The sequence below is a fragment of the Aphelocoma coerulescens genome, chromosome 14, assembly GCF_041296385.1.
Source record: "Aphelocoma coerulescens isolate FSJ_1873_10779 chromosome 14, UR_Acoe_1.0, whole genome shotgun sequence".
In the NCBI taxonomy this organism is placed as follows: domain Eukaryota; kingdom Metazoa; phylum Chordata; class Aves; order Passeriformes; family Corvidae; genus Aphelocoma; species Aphelocoma coerulescens.
Window position 1 is genome coordinate 9,872,109 of NC_091028.1, and position 19,218 is coordinate 9,891,326.

At 52.5% G+C, this 19,218-nt stretch overlaps 1 protein-coding gene across 1 annotated transcript in view; it reads left to right on the forward strand.

Moving 5' to 3' along the window:
- Positions 1-514: 514 nt before the first annotated feature.
- Positions 515-19,218, forward strand: part of CACNA1H (calcium voltage-gated channel subunit alpha1 H) — a 157,792-nt gene continuing 139,088 nt past the window's right edge. The window contains exon 1 of the mRNA XM_069029698.1: positions 515-795. Coding sequence (XP_068885799.1) covers positions 515-795 — 281 coding nt within the window. The remainder of the gene's footprint in view (positions 796-19,218) is intronic.

Genomic DNA, 19,218 nt, shown 5'->3' on the forward strand with positions numbered 1-19,218 from the left:
TCCTCCTCTTCCTCCTCCTCCTCCTCTTCCCCAGCCTTCCTCCATCCTCCATCCCCGCGGGCGGCCGCCGCACGCCGAGCCCCAGAGCCCCCCCCCCCCGCTCCTCCCCGCTGGATTTTGGGGGTGCCGCCGTGCCTGGGGGGTGGGGGGGGCTCCGGCACCCCCGGGAGCTGCGATTGTCGCCGGTCCCATGTGAGCTGCAAGGCACGGCTATGCCCCTGGGGACACCGCGCTCCGCCCCGCTAAGGTAGGACACCCCCCAATAATCCGCCATCCCCCCCAACTAAAACGCCGGAAAGCTCCGCCAGGGGGTCTGCAAGGGGGTCCCCGAAGGGTGCGGGGCACCCCCAGCTCGCCGGGGGGCGGGAGCGGCCGCGCCCGGGCGGAGGCTCGACCTCCCCCCGCCCGCCTTTGTTGTGGCTGGAGCGCCGGGACCCGGCGGAGCATCCCCGGTAGCGGGGAGGGGACAGCCCTGACCCGCTGCCCTCGCCCGCAGGTGCTGCTGGCCGCGACCATGAGCGCCGGCGACAGCCGCGAGCCGCGCCCGGCCGAGGTGCGGGTGCCCATCACGGCGCCGCGCCGCCCCGAGCAGCCGCCCGAGGATGCCGGTACCGGCTCCGGCTCCGGCAGCGGCTCCGGCTCGAGCAGCGGCTCCCCCGGCCGCGAGCCGCCCGCCGAGCTGGGCTCCGAGGAGGAGGAGCAGGTGCCGTACCCGGCGCTGGCACCCACCGCTTTCTTCTGCCTCAAGCAAACCACCCGCCCGCGCAGCTGGTGCCTGAGGCTGGTCTGTAATCCATATCCTTTCCCTCGGGAACACCGGGATACTCCTCGGGACACCGAGATACCCTCCGGGACCCTCCCTCCCCGTGGCCGGAGCATCCCGGCAGAGCTGCGCGTCCCCGGGTTCCGGCAGCGCTCGGAGCCCCCGCGGTGCCCGGCGTGTCCTCGGTGTGTCCCCAATCCCAGCCCGGAGAGGGGGACGAGAGGGATTGGTGGCAGCGGGACACGCAGGGAGCGTGTCCGCCGTGTCCCCCCGCTTTTAGGGACACGCAGGGAGCGCGTCCGCCGTGTCCCCCCGTTTTTAGGGACACGCAGGGAGCGTGTCCGCCGTGTCCCCCCGTTTTTAGGGACACGCAGGGAGCGTGGCCGCCGTGTCCCCCCGTTTTTCGGGACACGCCAAGGTCCCACAGCGGCACCGCGCGAGTGGCCGGGACGGGCAGCACGGAGCCGCTCGGGGGGTGCGGAGCCGCGGCCCCCCGATATTCCCAGCGGGAAAAATATCCCGAAACTCCACTCGTGGCTCGCTGGGGTGGGAAGCAGCGGAATTCCAAAGGCGACCTTGTGTTTATGGGGTGCCGGGGGGGGTTCAGCCCCTCCGTGTTTATGTAAGAGCCGGCGGTGCACGGGGGCTTTCCCGACGTGGAAAAATGGGAGCAGGAGTTGCTTTGGGAAAGGCACATGCCTGCATTCCCGAAAAGTCCCCTCCGCTTTTGTTCTCCTGCAAGTTGCAGGGAAGGACGGGAACAGTGAATCCTCTAAATCCACCCCGTTGCCGGTGTCCTTTACTCGCTTTATGAATGTTAAATAATAATCCAGCGGCGTTTTCCTCTCGGTCGTGACATCCAGGAGATGGAATTTTCCCCGGAATGCTGGGTGCGAGCGGGAGTTGTCGGTGCGTGGCGAGAATCTTTGGGAAGTCAGCTTTTAGCATGGGCGTTGTGTGGAGAATTCCTGCTTTTTTTCCCTGCCCCCAATCCCCCTCTCCTGCTATTAATCCCATTATTTATTAATAGGGTGATTATGGATCTGCCTCAGTTCCCCATAGAAATTCCTTGTTCTCCCCAGCACCAGGAATTGCACAATCCTCCCGGGAATGCCGCCTCGGGCTGGGAGCTGGAGGAATAACCAGAGGGAAAAGCCCACGATTTTTATGGATTTGGGTTTCCTTTTGTTCAGTGGAGGTTTGCACAAAATATGGAATTTTGCTGTTGGGATTTCCAGCCCTGAGGGGGAACTCAGACGTGCAAGGGTGGGAAGGAGGAGTAGACAAGGAGCTGATGCTTAAATATCCCATGGGATGATAATTCCATAAGAAAAGCGGGATGGAGCCGGCCTTGGAAGGGCTTGGGGAGGGCACTGTGTTCAGTCAGAGCTGCGAGTGAGTCAGGATGGATTTATTCCTTAATCCAGGAAAACTTTGGGAGCTTGTGGGAGGGAAAAGTCGTTTCCTTTGGATTTGGGGGAGTCTCTGGGTTTGGCATTCCCGAAATTGGTGCCGCTGGCAGGAGGAGGATTCCAAGGTGGGTTTGTTGGGAGAGGGTTCAGGTGTGCTTCTGCTGCTGGAGCTCGGGCTGGGCTTGGATTTTTCCTTTGGGAATTCCCAGCGGAGCACGTTCCTTTCCCAAACTTCCCCATCCAACAAAACACCAGCTGGAAATGGGGATGGATTGTTAGCAGGCAAGCAGGAATTCCATAGAATTCCCTGGATTTCAGTGCTGGTGTGCTTGGATTGCAGCAGAGCAGAGCTCCCAAGGTGTCGCAGCAGGAGGGATGAGCTCCGTGCTGGGATTTATTCCCGTTTTCCCAGTCTCCACAATCTAATCCTTTCATTCAATTTTTTTGGGAAGAGCTGGTTGGGATTTTTGGGATCCGTGTCTCACTCAGGTGCTGGCAGTGTGTTGGACCAGAGGCAGCTGGAAACCGGGATCTTGGGAAAAACCCCATGGAGTGGGACACTCGGGAAGCAGCTGGATGAGGGGATTTGAGGAGGAGCACAGGTGGATCCGTGCGGTGAGGGCTGGAATTCCCAGGAGTTTTTCCCAGAGGGAAAAGATCCCACAGAAGGGGTTCCTGGCTGGGTGAGTTGGGAGACTCTTCCCGCCCTTCCCGAAGCACAAATCCATAAAGCAGGAAAACAAGGCTTGGGATTGCCTTAGGATTTATGGAAGGGAGGGATGGGACTGGGAGGCTCCTAAATCCAAGGAACTTCCCAAAGTGTCCTCATGGGATGGGGCTTTTTCGGGAAGTTGTTGTTGCTTCCACTGGGATTTCTTTTGTGGGAAGAGGGAGGAAATCTTGCTCTGCACCCTCCAATTCCTGTATCCCACCTCTCCCTGTGCTTCCCGGTGTGGGAATGCTCCTCCTGTGCCATTCCAGTGGCCACTTTCCAGCAGCTCCTTGTGGCTGATCCCACAGGATTCTCCGGGAACGGAGCTACCTTTGGATGTGCCATTCCGCACCTCAGCACCCAAAATTCCAACTGCTTCCATCCCATACATCCCATGGGGATCTCCCTTTCCAACCCAGCTTTTCCGAGAGCTGCCAGGTTCTTATTCCAGAAAATATTCCAAGTATTTCTGGGAATCGGAGCTATCCCAGCCCTGCGGCCCAGAGCAGGTGGGAATCTTCCCAAAAAACGTGGTTTGTGTGGAGCTTATCCAGGAAGGGGTCACTGGGAGGCTTAGGAATGGCTAAAAAAAGCTGGAGCCGGGTTCTGGAGGGGACAGGTGGGGCGGGATCAGCTTACGGAGCCGGGAGCATTCCCGGGGAGCATTCCCAGCCGGAGGCATCAGCGGGAAAACGGGGAGTGGGCAGATGGAAGAGCGGCACTTCGGGGTTTTTAATAACCTTGGGAATGCTGAGAACAGCCTGGGAAGGATCCTGGGAAGGATCCTGCTCTCCCACCCCCTCTGCTTCCAGAGGTTTGGGTTAATAAATATTCCAGCTTGGGAATTCTCAAGGAAAAGCTCTGGCAGGGGTTGATTTTGGAGGTGGTGGGAGCACTAACGAGGAATGTGTTAATTAAATAAATCCAAGGAGGAGACTCCAGGGCACTTTTCCAGGCTGTGCAGTGTCATTCCCTGGATTTGCTCAGCGCAGAAATCTCTTCCCAAGCTCTGGGGTCACCTCCAATCCCAATTCCCACCCCAAAATCACGGATCACAGCAAGCAAACAGCCCCAACATCATCTTTTGGGATAGAAGCCGTGACCAAAGTCCGATTTCCCCTCAAATCCGGGTGCATTTTCCCTCTGTTTCCCTGCTGTGCTTTGAATTTCCCGTTTGGTTTTTTTTCCAAACCCACCTAAAATTGGAAGCAAACTTCCCTGTTTTCCTCAGGCCCAGATCTCCTACGTGGGTTTATTTCTGGAGGGCCGTGGGTGGCATTTTGTTCCCGTCGGGTGGCGCGGCAGGATTTGGGGTTTGCCACCCCTCGGGGTCATTCCCTGCCTTTTCCCGAGTGGATCCATGGAAACCTGGAGCGTCACATGGGGTTCCCTTGAATCTTTGGGATTGCTGCTGCTTTTTCAAGGGAACGGTGAATCCCTGGATATCCCCGTGCCTCGGGAAGGGTCGGAAGCGTCTCCCCGAGTTTTGGGTTGTGGATGTGACCCCGGAGCTGTTCCGATGTGGAGGGAAGCTTTGAATCCATCCCAGGTCATCTCCAAGGGTTTTTTTCTCTGGAAAACTGGGAAAATGGGCTGTCACTGGGATGGGAGATGTGGCACTGGGAGTCTGCTTCCAAGCCTGGCTTTGCTAAGGCCGGACCAACTTTGGTTCTTTAGTCCTGAAAACACTCCAGGATTCCTTAAGGGCTGGAATTTGGGGGCTTTAGGCAGGGAAAATCCCTTTTCTGATTTATTTTCCCTGGAAAATGGAGCTCTTTGATCCCAGCTGGTCTCTTGGCTCTGCTCTTGCTGGGCCAAGTCTCTGCTCACAGCAAAGCTGGGCTTTATTTGTTAAATTCCTCTTCCTAAAGGGCTCCTTGCTGGTTAAGCCAGGCCTAACATCCCCAGTGCCATCCTAGGTGCTCATTCCAGCATTCCCCAGAGCCCGGATGCTGGAAAAAAGGGATTTGGGGACAACTGGAACACCTCCTGCACTTTGAACTCGTCTCCTTCCTCTTCTTCCTCCTGCTGGGCTGAGCTGTTGGCTCAGCATGGGCAGGAATTGCTTCCCAAGAATTCTCCTCATTCCCTGCTGTGCTCTGCCTCATGGAATTTGGGATTTGGGAATTTTGTGGCTGGAAGTGAGCATAGCTGAGCTCCATCACTTGGAGCACCTTCAGCCGATCGCTCTCGGGTAAGACTGGAGGAGCTTTAGCAGCAAAGCTCGGCTTTAATCCGTGCCTATCCCACCCCTCTCCTGCCAAATGCATCGGGAATCTTCATCCCAATCCTTGTTTGGCACCATCCCGGGAGTCGCGGGACTCCCTCTGGAAGTGGGAAGAGGCCGGGACCCTGATTCCAGGGGTGTTTTCCAGCATGTTGGGATGGCAAATTCCTTGGAAGTGTGGAGCAGCGGATCCCAGGAGTTGAACTGTGCTGGGAAATGCAGCAGCTCCGAGGCTCCAGCTCATCCCTAGGGATGGAGTTTAGGCAGTGGGATCCCAAGTTTTCTGTGGGTATTTTTTCTGGGATATTTTGCTGGTTTTCAGGTAATCTTTAAATGGAAAAAATGGGATTAGATTGATTTGTATTAGATTTAAGCTCAGCTTTCCCTTGGTTTTGTGTTGGGGGGCTCAGGCTGATCCCTTGGGAGCCAAATCCTGACTTTCCCAAGCTCCAAGCGCCGTGTTAGGAATAATTCCATGGGAACAACTGGGATCGCTCCTGTGTGCAGCCAATGAACTGGGAATCAGGATTTTCTCCCTGTGTTTGTGTGGATTTGGGATTTGTTTCCCAATTCCTGCCGCAGACAGGAATTCCTGCTGCCCACTCCACGTTTTCCCTGGATTTCCCTGGTCTGGGATCTCCCTGGGCTGCTGTAAATTCAGGAGCAATCCCAGGGATGTCCATCCAAAGCCTCCCAGGTGAGTTTATCCCTCCCAATTCCATCCCCTGGAGTGCCTGCCCAGCATTCCAAGGCTGGAATTCCTCATGCAGGGAATATGTTCCGGATATTTACACAGATGTTGGAAGCTCGGATTTTGCCCTTAATTCTTAAGACAGCAGCTGCTGCTTGGGGCCAATCCCTTAATCCCCGGGATTCGAAGGAAAAGACCCTTTGGAGGGAATATTTCCCTGCCTGGGATAGGAGGAAAGTTACTCCAGGGTAACTCCACGATCCCACCTCGGAGTGAATTCCAGGAGAATTCCCAATCCTCTTCCTGAAGCAGCAAGGGAAGGCAATTAGAGGCTGCTCAGCTCCGTGTCCAGGGCTCTTCCCAACCTCCCTGGAAATCCGGAGCTGCCCAGGGAACTTTTGACAAAACGCAGCTGGAAAAGACAATTTTCCCTCTTTTTTTTCCCGAATAAAATTCCGGTCTGGGCACTGCAGCAGGCGCAGGGATTTGGCAGCGGATGAAGCACTCGGCTCTGGGATCTCATTTTCCCTCCTTCCATGGACAGATGGGAATTGTGTGCGCTCACAATGCTCCCAGTATTTGGCTGTTTTTCCCTGAAATTCCAGAGGAATGGGATGGCTCTGTGTGTGTGCAGCTATTCCGGCCGGGAATTCCAGCTGGGTCACTGCTCCCAATCCCTTCCCTCCATCCTGGCAGGGAGGGTTTGCCCGGATAGCAAAAATCCTGGGAGATGTTGCTGGAACCAGCAGTTGCAGTGTGGATTTTCGGGACAGCAGTCACATTCCCGAGGGATGGAGCCTCACTTAAGGGGTGTCGGATGGATGTGACAAACAGGGATGTTTTGGGAAGAGCATCCCATGGGATTCGTGTGGAACTTGTTGTTCCCAAACTCTTTGATCCTCTCTGCCTGTTTGGATTGTCCTGCTGTCCCAGGAATTCCCGGGAGATTTGGGATGAGAACATCGTTGTTTGCACAGAATTCTGCTCCTGTCTCCGAGGATCTGGAGAGAAGGAGGAGCTGACACCTTTTCTTGGGAATGACAGGGAGGGAAGGACGGAAGGCAACTCAAAATCTGGGATTTGGTGCCACAAATGGGAATTCTTTGGGATTAGGTTTGGGAAAGGGCTCATTCCAAGGGCTGCCAGCCCTGTGGAGCTGAGCTTGGGTGGAATGGGGCTGCTTAATCCCGACCTGCTGGAGATCCCAAATCCATCTCCGGCTTCCCTTGGGACAGAGCCGAGGGCAAACAAGGCAGGATCATCCCTGCTGGAGTCACCTTAGGCCCAAATTTAAGCCAGGCTTAACCTCACGTTTCCTGGGAAGCCTGATGGAAGCAGAGCCCAGTTTGAGCTGGGCTTTGGGCAGGTGATGGATTTAGGCCGAGCTTTGCACCCTCCTCGCTCCTTCCTCTGCTCCCTGGGCTGAGCTTCAGGCAGGGTTTGTTATAAACAGCTCCAGAATCCAAGGAAAACAACCTGAGATCGCTGGAATTCTTTTGTCCCTGGCAGATTCCGAGCAGGAATCGGCTGCAAGGGAAAGGAGGGGTTGGAATAGAACATTCCCAGCCCAAAGTGGGATTTGTCTTTGTAGACTGGGCCTAAAACCCGGCTTAGCAAAACCCAGGATTCTCCTGGCGATGCTGAAGCATTCCCTGCATGCCGCATTCCCACTGGGATTGGTTTGGGATGGCTGGGAGGGAGCTGAGCCCGCTCTGGTCCCACTTTCCCTCTGAGCTCCTTCCCAGAGCCCTCAGGAATTCCCTTATCCCCAAATCCCGCCTTGGCCTTGGCACGGGAATCAAGGTCGGGATGCAGAGGAGCACTTTGGGATAAGGGATGGGTGAATCCGGGAGCAGACAGAGGGAGCGGATCCTGCAAAGGGAGCCTGGAATTTTTTCCCCTGCTGCAGATCTCCCGCAGATCTCATCCCAAAGGGATTGCTCCTCGTTTGCTTGAGGGATGGGGATTTGGGAATCAGGGAGACTTGGGAATTAGAGAGATTGGGAATCAGGGAGTCAGGAACAGGAAGACTCAGGAAACAGGGATCTCAGGAATGGGAAGACTCAGGAATCAGGGAGCTGGGAACAGGGAGACTCGGGAAAAGGGAGACATCAAGGAAAGCGCTTGGCCCCGCAGCGTGTCCTGATCCCGGCTCCTGCTGGATGTTATCCAAGGTTTCTGCACCTTCCAATGGCTTCTGGAGTGATCCAGTGCCAAGCAGCCACAATTCCTGCTGCTCCGGGCAGCCCAGGAGTCTGTCTGCCTTGGAACGCCTGGACCAGCATCCCTAAAAAGGCTCCGGGGCCGGGGCTGCCAGGAGGATGAGCTCAATCCGGCTGGCGCATCCCACGAGGTTGTTTCCTCCGGAATGCTGGGATGTGCTGCCCTTTCCAGAGGGCTGGGAAGCCAAGAGCTTTCCCAAAGCTCCGGATTTTTCCTGGGAGCTCGTCCCAAGCTCCTTTAGTCTGGGTGTGGGAAATAGAGTTGGGAAAACTTGGTCTTCCTATGGATGTTGTTGTCAGCAGTCCATAAATATTCCCGGGAATGGGATCTCTCCAGGTTGGAAGAACCCTGGATAAATGTGGAATTATCTGGGATGTCCCTGAGTGCTTGGATTTACATCCTGGTCCATGTGGTTCCAGCCTGACTGATCCATGAATTTCCGAGTGCTGTTTGCAGAGGGCTGGAGAAGTTCAGGATACCAGCAGGAATGAGGGAATTCCCTGCCAAAGGGAGTGGTTTTCCTTTGGAATGGCTGGAATTTCTTTATCCCAGGTCACAAACCGGCCCAGGCCAGAGCCAACAGCTCCTGCCAGCCTTTGGAATATGGCTCACGGAATATTCGCCTTGACTGTTACACCCAAACCCTTTGGATCGGATCCAGATGTCCCATTTTCCTAGCAATGATTTTTGGGATCACTGCTTGGGATCTGGGCATTGTCCACCTCCCTCCTGTTTCTCCTGCCGGTGTTTAGGCTAGAAAACGTTTCCCAACCTTTTCTGGCTGGAAAAAGCCCCCGGCTGTTGTGTTTTTCCATGGATTTTCCATGGGCACCAATATTCCCGGTGGGATTGGAGCAGAATCAGGACTTGGCCCTTATGGATTGGATGTCTTTGGTGCCACTGCTTGGAAAAATTCCATTGACCAGCGGGATTCTATTCCAGCAAATTCCATTCCAGCAGGGATCCAGTGCCACTTGTATAAAGTTGGGAATTTTAATTCCATTCAATTTCTTTTCTTGATCTTTGGATCTGAGATCCCGGCAGTGGCTGAATCCAGGCAAAGTTTTGACTTGATTTTCCATTGGATTTATGTTCTTTCCCTCTGTGTATTGATTTTTCCAAGGAAAAGAGGTGGATAAACCTTTGGCCTGAGCCCGTTGCATTCCTTTGCGGGAATATTGGGAAGATTCGGATCAAATTTAGGATGTGGAATCTGTTCCCTGTGCGTGTCCATCCCGAAAACCCTTGGCTGCCCCAAAGGAAGGAAATTGGGAATTTCCAGAGCCTGCTGTGATCCCACCAGGAAAAGGAGCGGGAATCATCCGTCCCTCCCCACCTGCTCCATTTGCGTCCCAAAATTCCCATTTTTTGAGGTTTCCTTTTGCCTTAATTATGGAAAAATCTTGATATTTCCTTGGGAATTCCTTAGTTCAAGCATGAAGAGAAAATTCCTGCTTGGAATTATTTTTAGGCTCTGAAACAATTCCCAAGGTCGTTTTTCCCTGATTTACAGCAATCCCCGGCACAGCTCCGTGACAATGATTTTTACGTGGAATTTTTCCGCAGTTTTATAGGAATTCCTCATGGCAGGGGAAAATAAACAGTTCAGAATTCCCCAGCCTGGGTTGGATTATGAAATTTGGGATTCCCATCAGGAAAAGCTTCGGAGCTCTGAGTTCGGAGAGCTCCAGTGTTAAATAAAACCTGGGAATGCGGCAGGGGGTGGATCCCGGCTCCTTCCCACTTTTTGGTGGCTAAAAGGGAATATTTAGGGATGTGCTGAGTGGGATCCCGGTTTCCCACATCCCATTCCAAGGCTCTGGAATGTGAAGCACGGGGGGTTGGTGTCCCGGGACAACATTCCCTGTGCTCCTTCCCAGCTTTGTCCGGGGTCTGCAGAACTCCAGGAAAAGTGGTGAGCAGGAAAATCCATGGATTTTCAGTTGGGGTGAGGGGAGTGGATGGGAAGAGCATTCCTGGTGTTCCACAATTCCTTGGATCTGCAGGAATGGGAGGAACTGTCTGGGTGTGGTGTCCTGGAGCACAGCATTCCTGGTGTCCTGGAGCATTCCCAGTGTCCCGGGGCATCCCTTTTATCTAAGAGTATTCCCAGTGTCCCAGAGCATTCCCGGTGTCCTGGAACATCCCTTTTATCCCAGAGCATTCCCGGTGTCCTGGAGCATTCCCGGTGTCCCAGAGCATTCCCAGTGTCCTGGAACATTCCTTTTATCCCAGAGCATTCCCAGTGTCCCAGAGCATTCCCAGTGTCCCAGAGCATTCCCAGTGTCCTGGAACATTCCTTTTATCCCAGAGCATTCCCAGTGTCCCGGAGCAGAGCATTCCCGGTGTCCTGGAGCATCCCTTTTATCCTGGAGCATTCCCGGTGTCCCAGAGCATTCCCAGTGTCCCAGACCAGGCTTGGAGAGAAATCCCAGTCCCAATTGTTATAGAAGTTCTCCATTGCATTCCCTCTGTGAAATTCCCAAAGGATTTTCCCCTCCCCACGCCCAGGAAAAGTTGTTTGGGGTTTTTTTTTTTGGGATGGGGAGCAGGGAAGGAGGAATTATTAATGAGTTTGGAGCCGTTGCCATGGGAACCTGTTGCTAATGGATCTCTGGGGTTTCCTCTCCACTCGAGCCGCGTTTCCTGGGAATATCGTTCCCATGGCAACAGATGTCACCGATCCCTGTGTGGCTCTGGGGCCACCGCCTTGGAAGGGCACAAAAAGCTCCTTTTTCCATCATCCAAGGAATTTTTAGTGGGAAAAGGTGTTCCCTTGTGCTACTCCAGAGAGTTTTTTGGGAATACTTGGACCAAAAATTTCAATTTGATCCCCTTTTTTGGGGAGTTTTTCATCCCAAATCCAGCCCTCGCTTCCCATGTGCTGTTTGCTGCCTCCTCTTCCTCCCCCTCCCCGTGACCTTGCAATGTGGGAGAGAAGGCTGGGAAAAGTGGGAATTTTGTGGCGGGATAATGAGGCACAAGGGGATTATTGGTGGCTCCCTTTGAGCTGGGGCTCCCTGGAAAGAGTTGGAAGCATTGCCCAAAAGTGGAAAATGAGAAATTCCAAGAGGTTTTCCGTCTTTCCGGACCTTGTGGATGAGGTGGGAATTCCCAGGATCAGCACCTGGAGCTGCAGTGACGGGAGAGGCCATGAGCTGAACACAGGGAATTCTCTGGACTTGGATTTTCGATTCATTGGTATTTTTCTCCCTAAACCAAGTTTTTAGTTCAGTTTTGTGGGATTTTGGGGATTTTTGGGGATTTTTTTCTTCCCTTTTCCCCATCCAATGCCATTCCTGATATTCCTGCCTGGAAGCAGGAGGGTTTGGAAGCACTTTGGGAAGGGAGGATGTGGAAGGAGTTCCGTGTCCTGCTGTTGTTTCCGGCAGTCGAAATCTTTCCAGTTCAAGTCATCAATTTTAGGGAAGAGGAGGAAAAGGCTCCTGGTGGGACAGGGAGGACTTTGTTCCGCATTCCATAAAAAATGCCCATTTTTCCAGGGGAGCCTCCCCTGGGAAGGAGCAGCTTGGACAAGACCTTGTGGCCAGAATGTCCATCTCTCCAGGCTTTTCCCACATTCCATAAAGGGATTGGGAGCTGGAGAACAGCCTGAGCTCAGCCCCACACCAGATGGGATCAGTTCCCTTGGATGCTGTATTCCATGATCCAGGAATTTGCCATCCCGGAGGAGGATCCAAAATTCTTCCCCATTGTTTCTCCTGCAGGATTCGGGAACTCCCAACCTGCTGTGCTCCAGGGGTGTCTTCCCAACTCCCTCCAGCACCTCCTGGCAGTGGCATGGAATTCCTCCTCCATTCCAAAATCTCATCCCGTGTGATGGTGCCGGAATATTCCCAGCTGCCCTGGGATGTTCTCCCGCAGCTTCCAGGGGTTTTGTGCTGAACAAACATTTGGGATGTTCAGCCGGAGAAGGGAAAGCTCCAGGGAGATCTCAGGGCCTCAAGGGGCTCCAGGAGAGCTGGAGAGGGATTTGGGATAAGGGATGGAGGGACAGGACACAGGGAATGGCTTCCCACTGCCAGAGGGCAGAGATGGATGGGATCTTGGGAAGGAATTCTTGGCTGGGAAGGTGGGGAGGGGCTGGGATGGAATTCCCAGAGAAGCTGTGGCTGCCCCATCCCTGGAAGTGTCCAAGGCTAGAGTTTGGAAAACTGGGATAGTGGGAGGTGTTGAGGATGGAACTGGATAGGATTTAAGTCCCTTCCCACCCAAACATTCCATGATTTCTCCAAGCTCCACGGAACCTGTCCCCAGCCATAAGGAGAAGGGGCAGATCCCTCCCCATTCCCATTCCTTATTCCCATTCTTGGACAGGATTTTGTTGTTCCCAAAGTTCTTCCTCAGAACTGCTCATTCCTCTCTAAAACTCCCCTTTCCCTTCTCCGCGTTCCCGTCGCTTTTGGATGATAAATATCCCATCAAATTCCTGCCTCCCAGCCTGAGCTCTTCCCTCTTCCCGGTCCGGTGTGTGCAGGATCCAAAGGGATTTGTTTGGATGAGCAGCACTCTGAGGAGCTCCTTTGCAAGGAAAGCTCAGTTGGTTTCTGTTTCAATCCCAGGAAAGGTCACTTGGAGTCACTTTCCAATGTTTTGCCGTCCCATGGCCGTCTCCAATGGATTCCTTGTTTTCCAAGGGCTTCTCCCGAATGGATGGCTTTGCTAGGGAGCCTGGAATTTTTGGATGCTTAATTTAGACTGTTTATCTCCAGAGGTCCTGGAGTTCAAAGAGATGCTCCGAAGCTTTTCCAGAGCTTTTCCAGAGGCTCCGGCTCGATCCACCCTGAGATCCTGGGAAGATCAGCGCAATTTCAACAGCAGGAGGATTTTTAGGGATTTACAACCCAACCTGGTGCTTCTTGCTCTTCCTTTTCCCAAAATTATGCCCAGAGCCCCTCTCCCAGCCAATGTAGTCTCGCCATTTTCCGTGTCCATTCCATGCCGGATTCCAGGCGGTGCCTGGAGAGGAAAGGTCGGATTTGAGGGTAATTTATGAATCCTGGCAGCTTTTCCGAGGATGTTCCGGCATCCTTGACCTTGGAGCAGAAGCTGGGCAGCACTGCAGGTTCCCACTTGGCTCCTTGGCGTGAATTCCCAGCCTGCCAATCCCGAAAATGCTGATGTTCGGATTTTAGCAGCGTGGTAGAAATCCAGGATAATTACCTTGGAATTAGATCATTCCATGGGAGAGGCTGTTCACAGCTGCTCCTTCCTAATCCGAGGGGCTGATTCAGGCTTTATTCCCTATTTCCTCTCAGATTGTTCAAAGGGAAAATAAAACTCCTTGGCTCCATTTAAAAAACCATGGAATTATTGCTTTTCCAGCAAATCCAGGCCGTGATTAAATCCTTCCCTGCTATTCCTATTATTGCAGAAGGAAATTTTTCCAACCAAAGCTTAAGTGGTCACCCTCAGCTAAATTCCACCTTTTATCAATTTAATTAGAAACCATTCGTTCCATGAAATAATCTGGGAATGCTGGGAAGGAATTGCCAGTTGCCAGGACAACCCAATTCTCCCTGGCTCCCGTTTTAATCCTGGTTTTTCCTCCCCCCTTTCTTTCTCCAGTGTCACTTTGGATCACATCATCCTGACAGGAGATTTCATTATTTGGGATTTCAGGCTGCCTGCATTGAAAGGCAGAGGGGAATTTTGGGAAGTTAATGGAATTTAGGGAGATCTTGTATCCGTGCTGTCCTCCCCGGAAGGTCACGAGGAGCAGCGGGAATGACAGGGAACGTTGGAAAATCCATGGGAGCAAACAAGAGTTGTCTCCTCTCTTATCCCAACACCTCATTCCAGCAGATTCCAGCTGGGAATGCCCTTGAATCCAAGGTAGAGTTGTGACGCGGGACACGGCGTGAGATCCATGGGATCCATGAGCTCCTACTCAGCAAAACTCCGGTGGCAAAATGAGGGGGGCTCAAAGTCTGCCTGATCCAAGGTTTTCCTGGAAAACCACTTCCCTCTCTCCCATCCTTTCTCCTCTGCACTGAAATAGTCTGGCTTTCGGGTTGGGATTGCATTTTGGTTAATTAAGAAGGAAAGAATTCCAAAGGAAGTCATGGACACAGGGCTGGATGTCACCTCAGAGGGAAGAGTTGCTGGTGGCAGCTCCGTCCACATTCCATAGGAACGGGTTGGATGGCAGGAAAAGGAGACCTGGCAAAATCCTGCAAAAGAAAAACCTAAAAAATAAGGTTATTCCTAAAAAATCCACTGAAACACCGGCCTCCTCCAACCTCACATCTCCGGAGCTCCGGAGGGGATAAATCCATTCATTCCAGCCCCGTTCCTGATCCATTATTTATGGCCCAACATTTGCTCTGGAAAACATCTCAGTGTGTTCCCTGCCAGAACCTTTGGATCTCACGGGATTTTCCCTGTTTAATGAGTCCCAGGAGTGGGAAGAGGGGTCAGGAGAGGGGGAGACACCGACTGTCTCTGCTCCGGGTTTTTCCTGCTCTCAGTTGCTCCAGTTTTGTAGGAATTCTCCTCCCAGCCAGTGAGATCAAAGGAAAAAGGGAAAAGAAATCCGCGGAGCCACTTGTTGGGATTTCCCTTTGGAGACACCTAAATTGCAGCTTTGCTTTTCCATGTGCTAATTATCCATTGTTGGATTTTTCCATTTAATTTGTTGGTTGTTCCCTTTTTTTCCCCCTCCCTTTTAAATCCCTTTTTTTTCTGGTGGTGCTCGATTCTGTGGGAAGCCCATCCAGCCCATCCCAAGGATGCTCTGGAACGAGTAAGAAGCACATTCCCATTTTTCTGGCCCCTCCTGCCCTCCCTCGCCCTCGTGGCTCTTGCTCCAATGGGATGATTTATTTTCCATTTGCCAAAGGATGGAATAATCCATATCCGTGGGCCTCCGGCTCTAATCCCTCTTTTTCCCGGAGCAATTGCATTCCATGTGGGAGGGGTTTTAAAGCTTTTCTTTTTTTTTTTTTTTTTTTTTTTGGGATTTGGAATTAAAACTCAGGATGCCTCAAAGCCAGGCTGAAAATGCAGAATGGAAAAAGAGGAATATTTTGATTAAATTTGTCCTTTCCCATGACGTCCCTTGAATTCTGTAGAAATCTGGGAATTGCTCCTTGCTCCCCTCCTTCTCCCAACATCCTTGGCTGAGGATCAGAAATACAAATTCCTAAAAAATCAGGGCAGCCAGCAAAGCTTCCTGGCTCCATCCCCTCCCATCCTGGGCATCCCATCCTGGAGAACCTTTTCCATGAACTGCATGGATTCCGATTTCCTGCTCCTGCTGATTTTGAGGGAATGAGCCAGGCAGGCTCCTGGAAAAGGCAGCTTTTCCACCCTAAATGGAGGGGAAAAAGAGGATGGAGAGGAATTCGGGGGGATATTCCCAGCATTCCTGCTCGCTGTGTGGTGCCCCGGGAATGTGGCAGCGCTGCTCGGCCTCATTGATTCCCAATGAATTATCGGGATCACTCGATCCCATTCCGTGTCCCCAAGCCAATGTCACTCATCCCACACGTCAGCACCGATTCCAAACATCCCAGGCAGCTTCCAGCCTTTCCCAGATGTTGATTTGGATTCCCAAAAGCCTTTTTTATCCATGTAATTCATGGAGAAATCCATCGGTTTTAATTTTTAATCTCAATTTCCTGGTCAGATTTTGGGATTTTTGTTCTTTTTCCTTTGTTCCCAGATTTTTATGGCTGGACACTCCGTCCTCCCTGTGTGGCTAGCAGGAAAGGCTGATGTTGGGATAAGGAAAATAAGAAATCCATGGATTTGGCTTGGCACCGGGACAGGGGCCACACCAATTTCTCTGTGGGGATAATTCAAATCTCTGCATGGGCATGAGAAACAATGGAGCAAATCCCATCTTGGATCCTCTGGATCAACCCTGTCCCTTTCCAGCTGATCCTGGGGGTCGGAGCAGATCCAGAACATTCCATGATCCTCTGTTCGATATCAATTAATGGAATTTTGCACTCCTGAAAGCCCTTCCTGGCTTCTAACGGGAAGATGGAAATGGATCCAGGGATCCTCCGGGAGTGGCTGAGGGAATTGTCCGAGGGAATCCATGGGAGAAAAACAGGGATAGTGTGGATGTGAAGGGGATTCATGGAAAGAAATGTTGGGATGATCATGGCAGGAAACTCTGCCAGAATCCAGGGATTTGGTTTTGCTGGGAGAGGCTCAGGTCTGTGGTCAGGGATTTTGGGAAGAGGGGGATGTGGAAACCGGATCTGGGAATGTGGCTGGGAATAAAGGGACAGCACTGAGGGCTTGGAGAGACCAAAGTGGGTTTACCAGAGATCCCTGGGAAAAGTCCTGTTCCATTCCCAAATCCTGGCATGGGTTGGGTTGGAAGGAACCTTGAAGCTTCTCCATTCCAATTCCATGGGCAGGGACACCTCCCACTATCGCAGGTTGCTCCAAACACTATCCTTGGACACTTGCAGGGATCCAGGAGCAGCCCCAGCTTCTCTGGGAATTCTCTTCCAGGGCCTCCCCGCCCTCCCAGCCAGGAATTCCTTCCCAAATCCATCTAAACCTCCTCTCTTCCGTTTAAAGCCATTCCAAGGGAGGAAGCTTTTAAAGGAAAAAGAATTCCAGGAAAGTTTAAATTTTTCCCTCTTTGAGCAAAATTCCTCCAAAATCTGATAAATCCTGGATCAAACCAGGTGACTCCACACAAACCTTGGCCTTTCCCTGTGCCAGGCAGGGAAGGAGCAGGACTGACTCCAAGGAAAACTTTGGGAAGTGCACGGAGGTGTCAGAGCTTATCCGATGGAAGGGAAAAAATGCCCGGAACCCTTCGGTGTTCCCGAGGTTTGTCAGGAAATCTTTCCTAACGACTTCACTCCGTGTCTCCGCCTGGAGTTCAGACGGTGTTTGGAGGGAAGGACATCGGGAAAGATGGATAACAACGGGAATTCAACAAGGACTCAGGCCAATTTTCCTTTGCAATCCAATTTCCACAGGCAGGATGTGCCGCTGGAAATGCCAGGGCTATTTATAGATCCCGGGATCAAGGGGAAATGTAGAAAACTTTGGAATTTCAGCAGATTTGTTATCGGGATCTGGGAGGAGGGAGAAGCTGTTAATCCTGGGAATGGTCTGGAGGGAGCTGGGGGGTTATTCCCATGGTTTTCCAAGGTTGGATGGGGCTTGGAGCAACCTGGGATTGCAGGGAAGTGTCCCTGCCCATGGAAAGGGTGGGAACGGAGGAGCTTTAAGATCTTTTCCAACCCATTTTCCAAACCATTCCATGATTCTGTGCTCTCCCGAGTTCCCCTCTTACAGCAGGCAGGGTTAGATGAGATTTTGGGAAGGAATTCCTGGCTGGGAGGTTGGGAAGGCTCTAGATTCCCAGAAAAGCTGGGGCTGCCCCTGGATCCCTGGAAGTGCCCAAGACCAGGCTGGACGGGGCTTGGAGCACCCTGGGATAGGGAAAGGTGTCCCTGGAGATGGCTCTGGATGAGCTTCAAGGCCCTTCCAGCCAAAACCATTCCCAGCTGATTCCATGAAGGATAGGTGAAGGTTCCATGAGGGATTTTGGTGCCCTGACCCCGGTGTTGTTTAGGATGAGCAGATGCTCCTTACAGGGATTTTCCTTGGTTCAAATCCCTGTGGTTTTGCCGAGGATGGATTTTACGTGGAATTATTTGGGCTGTTCCTTCTTTTCCCTTTTCCACCAGGAGCCCAAGTACTCGGAAGTGTTGGAGCTCCTCCTCAATTCCATGGCAAGGCTGTTTTTGGCAGGAATGTGGAGCAGCCTCAATCCAAGGGTGGATTAGGGAATGGAGACTCAACAATTCCTGCCGAAGCAAACGGATCCAGGGATGTGTCCCTGTTGGAGCCGAGCATCTGGAGGCATCCCAGAGTTTGTTCTTCCATAGGGGTGGAGTTGTGCTGTGGATTTGCAGTGCAGGATTTGGCCCTGAACTCCTGGACTGCGGGAATAGGGAGTTTATCCCCACTTTTCCTGCTCGTTTCCAAGGAAAAATTCCCATTAAAAGGCTATTTAAAAAGGGAAGTGTCCAATGTTGGCATATCCTGTTGGAGATCTGACCCAGAGCGATGGAGAACACGGGGGGATCAGCCACTTCCTTATCCAGGGAATTGCACATCCCAAGTTTTGATGTTTAACAGTGGTGTTTGGGAATTGGGAGATGGGATTTTATCTGAGGGAACGGAGTCGAAGTGGCAAGAAAAGGAGATTTTTGGGGATTCCATCCAAGTTGTGGCACAATTCCTGCATTTTTGTTGGGCTGAATTTTAAGTGACTAATATCCAGGTGGGAATTGGGGAAGGACACGTCTTCAATCCCATTGGAACCCTCTACGTTTTCCCGGGAGCACTTGGAGAATCCTGGAATGGTTTGGGTAGGAAGGGACCTTAAAGCTCATCCAAGGGCAGGGACATCTTCTACTATCTCAGATTTCCAAGCTGGCCTTGGACACTTCCAGGGATCCAGGGGCAGTCACAGCTTCCCTGGGAATCTGTCCCAGCTATTCCCAGCTCCAGCAGCAATTCCAGGCCTCCCTCCTGACTCCGAGGTCAGTCAGGACATGGAGACATCCTAGGAGGGATTTGCTGGAAAAAATCAGGGAATTGGCCCTCACTCCTCTCCTGCTTCTCCCCTGCCTTGTCCCAGTGCCCCATTCCAGGCCCTTCCCTGCTCCCGGACACATCCAGCCCCATTCCCTGGCTGAGGAATCCCAAATCCTGCTCCTTCCTTGCCTTTTGTTCTCCTTGTGCAATCCATATATGGGGCTTTTCCAGGAGAAACTTCCCAGCAGGGCTCCAATCTAAACAGTGGCAGCATCCCAGGACTTCTGCAGCTCCAAGCTCCCGGAACAGCCTCCAGCTGGAATTAGGAGCCCTTTGGAATTCGGAATCCCGAGCAGTGCTTTTGTCATGTAAAACTCCCACCTGGAATTTGCTTGGAAGTCACTGTGGCTGTATTGGGAAGCTGGAAGGAAGAAACCTCTGGAATGCAGGAGCTGCTGGGGTTGGAGCAGCCACAGGCATTTTGAGGAGTTTATCCCATTTTTTTGGTGGCTGTACAAAGCTCTGCTCCCAGCCCTGGTAATTGCAGGGATCTCTCCATGGATCCATTGGATTTTGTGCCATCCAAAATCCGGCACCTGCAGGGATTAAGTTCGGAATTGCTGCTGGCAGAGTCAGGTGGTGCAT